This window comes from Pelophylax lessonae, assembly GCF_965119305.1.
Source record: "Pelophylax lessonae genome assembly, chromosome: 7".
Taxonomy (NCBI): Eukaryota; Metazoa; Chordata; class Amphibia; order Anura; family Ranidae; genus Pelophylax; species Pelophylax lessonae.
Window position 1 is genome coordinate 128,120,540 of NC_138774.1, and position 13,076 is coordinate 128,133,615.

Sequence of the window (13,076 nt, forward strand, 5' to 3'; positions counted from 1 at the left end):
CAATAGCTTAGCAAGTCATTTTCAAACTTGCAGCTTAATTGCTTGCTATCTGGGGATCAGCTTGGGTACATCCAGCCTGCCCATAGATGATTCAAATCTCAGACAGTCTCTGTTTTACCAGCCCAGATTCAATCCGTCTATTGCCGGCATAAGTAAAGCCAATTATCAGATACAAGCATCTTATCTTACAGAGAATGCTTTTATCTCAATAGTGTAACTATATCTATAACAGCTTAAGTGATTGTTATATGGGGCGTGGAGACATGGGGGCTAAGCACTTTCTGGTGAATTATGCAAGTATGTACAGTATGTGTAATGCAGGAACCGAACCCCTATATGATTGTTATGAAATAAATTAGAATTCTGTATACAAGAGCAGCCTTTCTTAAACTTTATATCCCAAGGAACCCTTGAAATCGATATAGGTCTTGAGGATACCCTGTTAAAAATGATTTTACCTACAGTTAGTGGTACATTAGCATTATGGCTAAACTATATATAATTTTAAGTATATGGATCAAAAATATGCTACACATAGTGTACTTGACACATTTCATTTTTATATTCTTGTGCACTATACAATAACATTTGCAGTACATTATTCATTTTTTATTTTATTAAAAATACCAGAAAAGAAACACTAACAGTAAAAATTGTGGTGTCCCCTAATATTAATGGTTAGTGTTGATATGCAGTGGCGTACCAATGGGGGGGGGGGGGGGGGGCGGTCCGCCCCGGGTGCCACACATTAGGGGGGTGTCAGGGAGCACCAGGGTGACACCCGGGGTCGGCCGCCGGACTGCCTCCGCCGCTCGCTGACACAGGAGCACAGAGGAGGAGAAACTGTACAAAGCAGAGAATGGGAGAGAGACTCACTTCGCTCACGAGCCCTGCATACACAGCGGGAAATGCCGGAGTTAACTGTGCTAGATAATGAGAAGGCGATTGGTTGCTATCAACCAATCACCGGCTCATTAACTAGCACAGTTAACTTCAGCATTTCCGACCGTTGTGTATGCAGGGCTCGTGAGCCAAGTGAGTCTCTCTCCCATTCTCTGCTTTGAACAGTTCCTCCCTCTCTGCTCTCCTCCTAATAAGGTAGGAGGGGGAGGGGCAATTGTATTGTAAAGTCGTCCTATTGGGGGGGGGGGTCTGCATTGTAGAGGGGTTTTATTGGGGGGTCTGCATTGTAAAGGGGTTTCATTGGAGGGGGGTCTGCATTGTAAAGGGGTTTTATTGGAGGGGGGGGTTTGTCTGCATTGTAAAGGGGTTCTTTTGGGGGGGGGTTTCTGCATTGTAGAGGGGTTTTATTGGGGGGAGGGTCTGCATTGTAAAGGGGTTCTATTGGGGGGGGGGGTGTCTGCATTGTAGAGGGGTTTTATTGGGGGGGGGGTCTGCATTGTAAAGGGGTTTCATTGAAGGGTTTCGGACTGCATTGTAAAGGGGTTTTATTGGAGGGGGGTCTGCATTGTAAAGGGGATTTATTGGAGGGGGGGTTATCTGCATTGTAAAGGGGTTCTATTGGGGGGGGGTTCTGCATTGTAGAGGGGTTCTATTGGGGGGGTTGTCTGCATTGTAGAGGGGTTTTATTGAGGGGGGTCTGCATTGTAAAGGGGTTTTATTGGAGGGGGGGAGTTGTCTGCATTGTAAAGGGGTTCAATTGGGGGCTTGTATTGTAAAGTGGTTCTATTGGGGGGGGGGTCTGCATTTTAGAGGGGTTCTATGGGGGGTTTGTATTGTAAAGGGTTATATTGGGGGGGTTGTATTGTAAAGGGGTACTATTGGGGGGTTTGTATTGTAAAGTGGTTCTATTGGGGGGGGTCTGCATTTTAGAGGGGTTCTATGGGGGGGGTTTGTATTCTAAAGGGTTCTATTGGGGGGGGTTTGTATTGTAAAGGGGTATTATTGGGGGGGTTTGTATTGTAAAGGGCTTCTATTGGGGGGGTTTGCATCGTAAAGGGGTTCTATTGGGGGGTTTGCATTGTAGAGGGGTTCTATTGGGGGGTTTGTATTGTAAAGGGGTTCTATTGGCGGGGGTTTGTATTGTAAAGGGGTTCTATTGACGGGGGCTTTGTATTGTAAAGGGGTTCTATTGGGGGGGGCGAGGGCTATGTCATGTAAAGGGTTCTATTGGGGGGGGTGTGGAAACTGTGTAATGTAAAGGGTTCTATGGGGGTGGGGGCTGTGTAATGTAAGAGGTTCTTTTGGGGGGCAGGGGCTGTGTAATGTGAAGGGTTCCATGGGGGTGGGGGCTGTGTAATGTAAGGGGTTCTATTGGGGGACGGGGGCTGTATATTGTAAAAGTTTCTATGGAGGGCGGGGGCTGTGTAACATAAAGGTTTCCATGAGGGGGGTGTGGGCTGTGTAATGTAAAGGGTTCCATGAGGGGGAGGTGGGGCTGTGTAATGTAAAGGGTTCCAATGGGGGGAGCTGTGTAATGTAAAGGGTTCCAATGGGGGGGGCTGTGTAATGTAAAGGGGTCCAGGGGTACGGGGGCTGTGTAATGTAAAGGGGTCCAGGGGTACGGGGGCTGTGTAATCTAAAGGGGGTCTTCCTACATTTTACTCGCAGTTATTACTGCAGTCCTATAGATTTTTTTTCTGCATTTTCTGAAAGCGCACCAAAAGTCTTGCATGCTGCATCTTTGGCACGCTTTCAGAAAACAGGAAAATAATTTTTTGGGGGGGAGTGACACCATGGCTTACTGCACCAGGTGACACCAACCCTAGTGACACCACTGGCAGTTGCACACAGTAAGTGTGCCACTGCCAGTTACATGTATTTCTGTCTGGCGCCTCAGGTCAATCGGCGCAGTTTTTGCAGAGGCGGAGGGGCCTGGTCGCCGGGTCAATGTGCGGTTCGTCGCCTGCACACCGGGGGGTGCCAGATATAGGATCCGCCCCGGGTGCCAAATGCTCTAGGTACGCCCCTGTTGATATGCCCTCTGGCATTGGTGATTAGTGTAGGTTGGAGATCAATCCACTCACTGCTCAAGGAACCCTGAAGCAATCTCAAGAGGAACCTAGGGTTCCACAGAACCCTGGTGGAGGAAGGCTGGCCTAGATGAATTGCCTTTGAGGCTAAAATTAGATGGTTTTGTTATTTAGACCTATTACACATAGTCACAGCTCTGCTTTATAGCAATAATATATTTAACTGTGTTCATTTCAAACTTGAATTTTCTAAAATAGGTCTAATATAAAGGTACTAAAAAAGCGATAAGGTTTTATGTTACTGTATTGTTATTACTGTAATATCACACAGTTATCTAAAGCACGGTGACACTTTCATGCATTTCTCTTTTATAAGAGCCTTCACCAGAAGGCACAGTCTAAACATTTACTTCTAAAAGTCCATTATCATTTGGATGTTCGACCTCCCGTGCTCTCAACTCTGAAAGGGCTTTATAACCAAACGTCCAAAGATGTGTTTGAACTTAAAAGATCTTAGTAAAGTATTGTGATCTGTACCTTGGAATGGAGGTCAAATAAGTTAAAACAGTTTTTAGCACACCCTCGGGAACTTCGTGGAACGTGGTGTTTTCAGGAAATGTGATGATCCAGCCGCTATCCTTCCCCCGACCACCTATGTGAATTATATAACATAATTGAAAAAAATGTGTAACTTTTTACAGAATTTCAATGAAAAATGTGAAAAACAAGATTAAAAAAAAACTATTATTTCCACTTATAGTCAAAGATTTTAATCAGTCATATTAACGACAGGGAGGTGAGATAAGTTTGATCAGCTGATATTAGAATGGAAGTTTCAATAACTATACAGTACAATCTGCATGATAAATTTCTACCATAAAATAAAAAAACAGTGATAGCTGATGGGCAAAAAAGTTGGGCAGATCACAAGTTAATGACCACTGATATAGATAATGTAACGTAATATAACGTTATTTTTTTGGAATATGTTTTTATTATTAAAGTTAAAAAGACAAACATAAAATATATTTCACACTGTTTTTGATAAACTAGCGCATCAATATTTGGTCCAATGGATGTAGTAGCAATTCTCAATGAATTCTTAAAGTGCTCATCGAATATTTTGGTTTTGCCCATTGTGTGCTTCATTCTTGAAAATAGTTGCTCACAAATATAGGTGCTGCCAATAACTGATGACATGATGAGGTGTGATTGTGAAAAGAGGAAGATTAGTCTTTAGGAAGATAAAACATATAAAAGACCAGTAAAGAGACGCTGTGTGTAAAGACATTTAGTGTAAATGTAAGTGTAAAGACTTTTTTACAACCCCCCCCCCCCCCAAAACGAAAAAAGAAAAAAATTGATTTTTGTAAGAACTTACCATAAAATCCTTTTCTCTGAAGTCCATTGACAGACGCAGCAGCAATGCTTCTTTACCCTTGGATTATGCGCCATCCACAGGAGTAGACTAGGCAGTGACAAAAATTCACTGACACGCCTATAGGGGCTGTCCTTCTCGGCATAACCCTCCACACACTGTGCTCTCAAATCAGTTTAGTAGCAAGCAGTGAAAAGAAGACTCAAACCATCCCCATAATACAGGGGCGGGTGCTGCGTCTGTCAATGGTCTTCAGAGAAAAAGATTTTACGGTAAGTTCTCACAAAAATCCAGTTTTCTCTATTGTCCATTGACAGACGCAGCAGCAATGCTTCTTTACCCTTAGGAAGCAGTATAGGCATGAGGGGTGGGAAGAAAAAAAAAAACAGTTAACGCATTTCCAAGGCTAAAAATGTAGCCAACTGGGTAAAAAAAGCTCAACCAGTAACAGGAGCTTACCCACGAACAAAGTTTAACCCCTTAGAGAGAAAAAACAAGTCTCTTTACACAGCAGCCTGCAAAACATTGCGGCCAAAAGAAGCACCCGAAGATGCCAATAAATCAATCTTGTAGAATTTTGTAAAAGTATGCACGGACGACCAAGGCACCAGGGTTTACATGAGCGTGTAACATCTAAAGTGGCGTACACACTAGTAGAAAATCTGCAGAAAATTCCCGTCCGAAGTAAAATCGTACGATTTTCAGCTAGTGTGTACACAACTTTCAGCAGCCGATGCCGACATTTTCAACGAAAATTTTTTTTACTGTCTGTCCCCAGCACGACCAATTTTCGTTTAATGTGTTTGCAGTACGTCTGCAAAAAATCGGATACGAAAGACCACGCATGATCTGAAGTTGCAGACGACCCAGAAGTCTAGGAACAAATGTCCCGAAAAAAAAAAAAAATCGGACGAGAAAGTATGAGGGTATCTGCTTGTAATTGCCTGTATTTGAATTTACATACGCATACATATTGGTGTATTTTTAAATGCACAAAATAAGAATGTCTATATGCTTGTAAATGCAAATACCGGCATTTACACATTTATATCCATGTACAGTGTATTTTGTAATCCAATTTTATGGGCAGAATTAGGGCTCGTTTACACTCAAGATGGGGGGGGACTCAATAAAAAAAAAATGTGGTTTAGCTGCGTTTTTACCACCACCCAAACCAATTTCTCTCAAGCTGCAAAGACAGCGGGTTGAGGTCTATGCATTCTATGGCCATAAAAGCTTTGTGGCAAGAATTATTCCCAACACACTAGGCAGGCACGCATTTACCTTGCAGCACAATGTACAGGTTTGTAGGGGTTAAAACAGTCAATGAGGAAGAGACATAATGCCTCCTCATCGCCTGTCAAACGCCCTCTAAAGGATAAGCTACCATGGATTGCTCTTTAGAGTGCTAACGCTAGAGCAAACTAGCTCTTAAGGCTTGTTCACACTTGACTAAATTTCTAAGCCAACAAATGTTAACAAATGCATGTTAACAACGCTTAACAAATGTTCCTATAGTGTTTGTATTGCATTAGTATGGGCGTCATACCGGCGTCAATGAGCTATAGTACTGGGCATTTTACAAGTGTGTTAAGGCTCGTTAAAACTGCTTCACAATGGAAAGTCACAGAAATAAACACATTTTAACACCCCGCAGCTGCACTGCAACCACGTTGCAAACATATATGTTACTATAGACATAAATGGGAGGCATTGAAGGGTTTCAAATGCCTCCTGACTCGGCATGAGGCTTCAATTTTGAAGCAACGTGACGCTAACACTTCATGTTTTTATAATGTGAACAGCACTGTGTGCTGTCCATTATATCATTTGCCTAGGCGTTTGAGGCGTTTTTTTAAAAGACTGCTTTTAATGCCAGTGTGAACACAGCCTTATGCTGCAGCTGGGGCTCCTGGATGCCGCAAATACAAGCGCAATAGTTACGCTAAACATGTCTAAACATGTACATTAAAACACAGGAGAAAGAGATCTGGAAAGTCTGAAAAATGTTTATATATCCAGATCAATGTCCTCTGCTTTTAAAGCGGTTGTATCCTCATGAAGAAAAAAAAAAAAAACCCTGCAGGACAAAGGCATAATAAGCTAGTATGCATCAGTGTTATTATTTCCTCAGTGTTGTCACATGAAAAAATATAATAAAATATTTACAAAAATGTGAGGGGTGTACTCACTTTTGTGAGAAACTGTATATCAAAGCGAATTTCCCCATAAGAAATAATGGAAACTCATATAATTAGTTTCCACAACCATTTATTCATAAGTCCTTCAGTCTATAATCTATATAAAAAGATTATAGCAATGTGAAAGGTTGTGTAACCATAAAATGTCCCTTCAAAAATGGCAGCCTCCACAAGAGGATTAGAAGCAAAATCCAGCATGAGCTACAGAGTATAAAAGAGAAGAGAGGCGCCTCTAAGTGTAGAAATATGGTTACATTTAATGAAGGCTCAATATTTAGCAACTCACATGGTTGATGATTGAAACAGGCACATCTAAGTATGCAGGCATTCGGGGTAAAGCTGTCCACATAAACTGTCCTCCGCGCTACCGGCTCTCACCACCGTTAGTCTGCAATCATGACTGCGAAGACTACTCTGCAGTAGAGCGATTTGAAAGTGAGGCTTGAAGCGCTCGTAGAGGGCAGCGTGACGTCAATGGTAGTAAGGAGGATGGTCTATGTGGACAGCTTTACCCCAGGTGTCTGCATAATTAGATGTGCCTGTTTTAGTCATCAACCATGTGAGTTGCTAAACATTGTACCTTTAATAAATGTAACCATATTGCTACACTTAGAAGCGCCTCTCTTCTCTTTTATACTCAGTTGTGACGTGACGCTACTTGCACATCAAGACATTACTCGTTTATCAGGTCAAAATTTATAAAAAAAAATGTTGTTTGCCTTGCAAAACACTCACAGACCAAGTTACTCTCAATCCAAGGTATTATAGTACTTTGAAATGTACTCCTGTTTCATGACATTTTACATTTCCCTTTTACTTTCTATCCTGCTAAAATAGTCACAGACAGCAACTTTACACAGGGCTGCTGTTATAAATCGCGGGGCCCCGTACAGGCTACCTGGCAGGGCCCCCCCCCCAAGAAAATATTAAAGATATATTTAGCTAAAATTACAACAAAATCACTATTAGCAGACACAAATATAACATAACTCGCATAATTCCTGCTAAATCTAAAAAAAAAAAAAACTATGTTAAATAAAAAAGAAGATGAGATGAGAAAAATATACAGGCTGGGCAGTTGGAGCTCAGTGATCAGAGAGACAGAGAGAGAGAAACAAAGTTACAATTTACAAATAAACTCCTGAGCAAAGATAAGTGCTGGGAGGGGGGCCCACACAGGGTGGGGGATTAGTGAGGGACGACTGTCTCTTTCTCAACTAATAAAACCTGATAGCAGGGAGAAGGACAGATCAGATTCAGGTGCTGGAGGAAGATTCCTGTATTTGTTGTCCATCACTAATCCCCCTCTCTGTGTGGGCCCCCTGTGTGCTCGGGCCCCCTACAAGAGGGCTGGTGGTCCCCCCCTATCAGCGGCCCTGACTCTACATACATTCCAACACCTGCCTCCTATATGTAAGAGCAGAAAAAGAAAAGTTTTGGATGGAATTCAAATTCACAGAGGCTCCACATCCTAGATCAATGTAATGCAACTAACGTATCCACGTGTTGTTTTTAGTAATATACAGTATGGTTATGTATTTACAATTATATTTGTACAAGTAGAAAGCCATTTTTGCTCATTACATAAGTAGGCTTTGCTTACTGCTGATCCTCTTATCTCGCTCATCTGATTTTTTTCCAGTTCCTAATGATGTGAAACTCCCACAATGCACCTGGTGGTCACAAACCATTTCATCTTTGTCCAGGCTCTAAATGATAGAGCTCAGAGCATTTTCTATTCTTCTTCTTTTTTTTTTACTTTCAGCAAGAATCCATAAAGCCAGGTGAAGAGATGTGAAATGCAAATTAAGAATGAAATTGGCTAAAGCTTTTAAACCAGCTCTCTAAAAATAATTGACAAAACTATTTTAAACTATACATGCGGCTCAGGAAAAATTCCAATAGATTGGGATCCATCCAAAAATGGGGAAATCTACAGAATATTTTATTGTCTGGATTCAGCTTATGAGATCTGGGAAATATTTGCCAAGTTCCCTCATTCATCACAGATTTGTCTCAGTATATACAGTAGTATTACACAGACCCTCAGCTGATGGGGATGTTAGCTTCTTAAAGTGGAAGTAAATCCTTCTATCGTTTTCAGCCAAGAAAGCTGCCATCTTGGCCTCCGTTTAATCTTCAACTGCCATGATGCTGCCCATGTGATCAGTTATGGCATCTGCTATTGGATGGTTTGACAGTTTGAGAGCACATTCAATGTGACAGTCACATTTCTGGCACATGTCGGGAATGTAACTGTTTTTAGAAACTGGTAAATCAATGGGTTTACTTCCGCTTTATAAAGCAGAACAAAAATATCTCTCATGTAGATAACCAAGTAATGAGTATGTATGAGTTGGGTAAATAAATTGTAGAAATATAAATTAGAACAAATTATGTCAAAAGATATTCTACATGCTAGGAATAATGTCATTTATAAGGAGTCAATCCCATTTGAAAGCTTGCTTAGGAATAGGAATAAACATTGTACATTTATAAATCTGTACAATACGGTAACTTCAGGATGTGGGTGGACATATCTTAGCACCACACCTGCCTACAGGGAGACGTATCTTTTTAATGAGATTTGCCCTTTTCATTTGTACTGCTATCTACAAATATTTGGATTTTACAATTTAAACACAACTTTAATACAGCTTACCACTTCTACATTAACTGTGAAAATACTTGATTTATTCTAATTTACCTGGAAACATGAATTTGGTCATGTATGAAAAAAAGTAATGATAAAAACTAGTGTGGGTCTATAAAAGTAATCAGAGTGTCATCGGTATATAATGACAAACACTTACTTCTTACACTTAGAGATATATCTATGAAGCTGTGAAGGTGACTTTTACAAAACATTTACTGGTAGTCAATCAACCATTGTCAACTGGAAGACTCGTCTGCAATTCATTTTTTTGTGAATTCCAGGTATACTGCTTTATGAATATGCCCCTTAGTAAGGTTCTGAACATTTCACCTACTGTGGTCATGACCTGGTGCAGACAGGGACACTGAAAGTCTTGTCAGCTCCATTATTAGGTTCATTAACAATCTATCATATATCTTATTCTATATTTCACAATGGGTACCACTTTGCCACTGTGCCAGTCTGTCTCTTCCTCATTTTTCCCCAAACCGATCCTACCTCCAGCACATAGACAGGTCTTTTTTGGCGAGATCCCCCTTCTAACACACAGTTTGGTCTTTCTTCAGCAAAATCACACCACCAGCATATAGACTGGTCTTTCCCCAATGGGATCCCACCTCCACCATATAGACTGGTCTTTTCCCAGTGAGATCCCACTTTCAGAATACAGATTGATTTTATCTCAGTGAGATCCCACCTTATATAGACTGGTCTTTCCTTGGTGAGATTCCCCCTCTTGCACACAGATTGATCTTTCTTCAGAAAAATCCCACTGTCAGCATATACACAAGTCTTTCCCCATTGAGATCCCACCTGCGCAGCATACAGACTAGTCTTTCCCCAGTGAGATCCCATCTCCACCATATAGGCTGGTCTTTCCCCAGTGAGATCCCACCTCCAGCATATAGACTGGTATTTCCCCAGTGAGATCCCACCTTCAGAATACAGATTGATTTTATCTCAGTGAGATCCCACCTCCAGCACAAAGACTACTCATATTTCCTCTGTGAGGTCCCACCTCCAGCACAGATTGATTTTTCCCAGTAAGATCCCACCTCTAGCGTACAGATTGATTGTTCTTCAGTGAGATTCCACCTCCAGCACATAGATTGGTCCATTCCCAGTCAGATTCTACCTCTGGAATACAGATTGGTCTGTTTTTCAGTGAGATTCCACCTCCAGCACACAGATTGGTCTTTCTCCAGTCAGATCCCTTCTCCAGCACACAGATTGGTTATTCCTCAGTGAGATCCCACCACCAGCACTCATATTTGTCTTTTCCCAGTCAGATCCCACCTCCAGCACACAAATTGTTCTTGATCCAATATTCCAGCACACACTCCCCTGGTTATCCTCCTGAGACTCCTCAGTCTGCATTCACACACTCCTAGCACACATACTGCATATTGAACACTGTTTATGTTCTTTTTCATGCCCTCCACATCCCTCTTCCACACATAATGCCCGCTGTCATACTCTCTGCACTGCACAGGATGTGATGCTGTATCAAATTAAACTCCTCCAGTGCATAGACTGGTCCTTTCCCAGTTAGATTCTACCTCTGGAATACAGATTGGTCTATCCTTCAATGAGATCCCACCTCCAGCACACAGATTGGTCTTTCTTCAGTGAGATTCCACCAGCACTCATATTTGTCTTTTCCAAGTCAGACCCCACCTCCAGCACACAGATTGGTCTTTCTCCAGTCAGATCCCCACTCCTAGCACACATATTGCATATTGAACACTGTTTATGTTTTTTTTCATGCCCTCCACACCCCTCTCCTACACATAATACCCACGGACGATAAGGAGGAAGAGTACCAGCACACACCTTGTCAAATACATCTTGATACTCACAATTGTCAGTAGGTAACACTGAATCTGGGGAGGTACAAAGTACCTTAGCAGGCTCATGGGATACAAACATGGCCACACTGTGGAGACCAAGAGAGGACTGCAAATCAAAGGTCTGATTGTGTTTCTGAAGTCAAGGGTACCTCAAAACAACAGAGTAGTGCGGGGATGAAATAACCTGGAAACAGGCTGACTCCCTGTGAACAGCCCCTATCGCCATATCAACCGGAACAGTCTTGTTGGTAACCTGTGCCAGTTGCAGGGGTCTGCCATCAATGGCCTTGATAACTAGTGGAGAAACACGAGGCTGCAAGGTTAGTCAGGGCTCGTCAGGGAGACCCTAGGCCGCAATCTCGTCCTTCAATTCATCGAAGAGACCATGAGAGAAGACAGCCCTACCTCTACTGCCAGGGTACAAAAATCAATGGTATACTCGGCAACCGTTTGTATACCCTGTTGAACGGACAGGAGCTGCTTTGCAGCAGAGGCAGAGTGGGCAGGCACATGGAATACCCTTCGAAAGGAGGCAACAAAACTCGGGTAATCGAGTATTACAGGATTATTGTTCTCCCATAAGGGATTTGCTCAGGCCAAGGCCTTGTCCGAGAGCAACGAGATTAGCAAACCCACCTTGGACCGATCAGAAGAAAACGCCTGAGGAACCATCTCAAATAAATTCCCACTTGTTTTAGGAAGCCACGACACTGACTCGGTTCACCTCCATAGCCCTCCGGAAGGGGGTATGAACCAGTCATCCCTCTGGTAACAGCGACTCCAGCTGCAACAGCAAGAGCGGCAACAGGAGCAGCAGCAGGTGCAACAACAGGAGAAACCATGGGCCTAGCAGCACCAGGAGCAAGGTGCGCTGTGCTTGCAAGCAATGTCTGCAACGCCTGAGCGAACTGACAAAAGAAGGTGATCCTGTTGATTGAGCCTGGTAACCAGCATGGGGAGTGGATGACCATCGTCAGGATTCATGGCCCTTGCGTATTGTCAAGGTGCCAGGAAACCAGACCACATGGGGATGCAGGTAAAATAAAGCATTTTATTGGAGCAAACAACAATAAACGCACAGCAACAGTGAGGAAGTGAGACCAAGAAGAAGCCGAGGTCAAGTCCAGAAGCAGGTAGTCATCCAAGCCGGGGTTCAAGTCCAGAAGCGGGTAGTCTACCAATGCCAGGCCATCTGCCAATGCAGGATCGTCTGCCGATGCGGGGTGAAGAGCAAGGAGAGTCATCAGCCAAGCCAGGTCATACACTGAGGAACACGGAAAACAGAAGTCTGCTAGCAGAGATGCACCTTGGAGCATAAATGCAAGGGCAAGCAAAGGCAACTGCAACCCATCAGGTGATAGATATAGTCAGGTGTGCAGCATCATTACTGTGTGAGGCCCAGGCAGCAGGCAAGTGATGATGCAATCAGGGTATATAAGAGGCAGCTGTCTGCACATGTTCAAGATGGCTGCCAACAGGAGGGCAAGGTAAGACCTTGACAATTGTTTACACTGATAAGCAGGGCATTGATTTTCAGTGCCCTGCTTATTAGTGCAGTCCCATCAGTGCTAATAAGTGCAGATTGGTGCAAGTTATAAGAGCCCATCAGTGCAGCCTCATCAGTGCCTCCCCATCAGTGAAGCCTCATCAGTGCCGCCTCATTAGTGCCGCCTCATCAGTGCCGCCTCATCAGTGCAGCCTCATCAATTCCCATCAGTGAAGAAAAATTAGTTATGTGCAAAATGCTATAACAGTAACAAAGAAAAAAAAATTTTTTCAAAGGTTTCTGCCTTTTTTCATTTGTTTTGCAAAAAATAAAAAACAAAACCCGTGGCGATTTAAATACCACCAAACGAAAGCTCTATCTGTCTCAGGAACCATCAGTGCCAACCAGTGCAGATTGGTGCAGGTTATCAGTGCCCATTAGTGCAGCTTATCAGTGCCCATCAGTACAGCCTCATTAGTGCAGTTTATCAGTCCCCATCAGTGCCGCCTCATCAGTGCCACCTCGTCTGTGCAGCCACATCAGTACAGCCTCATCAGTATACCCATCAGGGC

At 42.9% G+C, this 13,076-nt stretch overlaps 1 protein-coding gene across 2 annotated transcripts in view; it reads right to left on the reverse strand.

The window, feature by feature from the left end:
- The window catches only part of MCF2 (MCF.2 cell line derived transforming sequence), a 225,212-nt gene that overhangs the window by 164,851 nt on the left and 47,285 nt on the right, over positions 1-13,076 (reverse strand). For both annotated transcript variants that reach the window (XM_082262980.1, XM_082262979.1), the window contains exon 3: positions 3,471-3,585. In XM_082262980.1, coding sequence (XP_082119106.1) covers positions 3,471-3,585 — 115 coding nt within the window. The remainder of the gene's footprint in view (positions 1-3,470; positions 3,586-13,076) is intronic.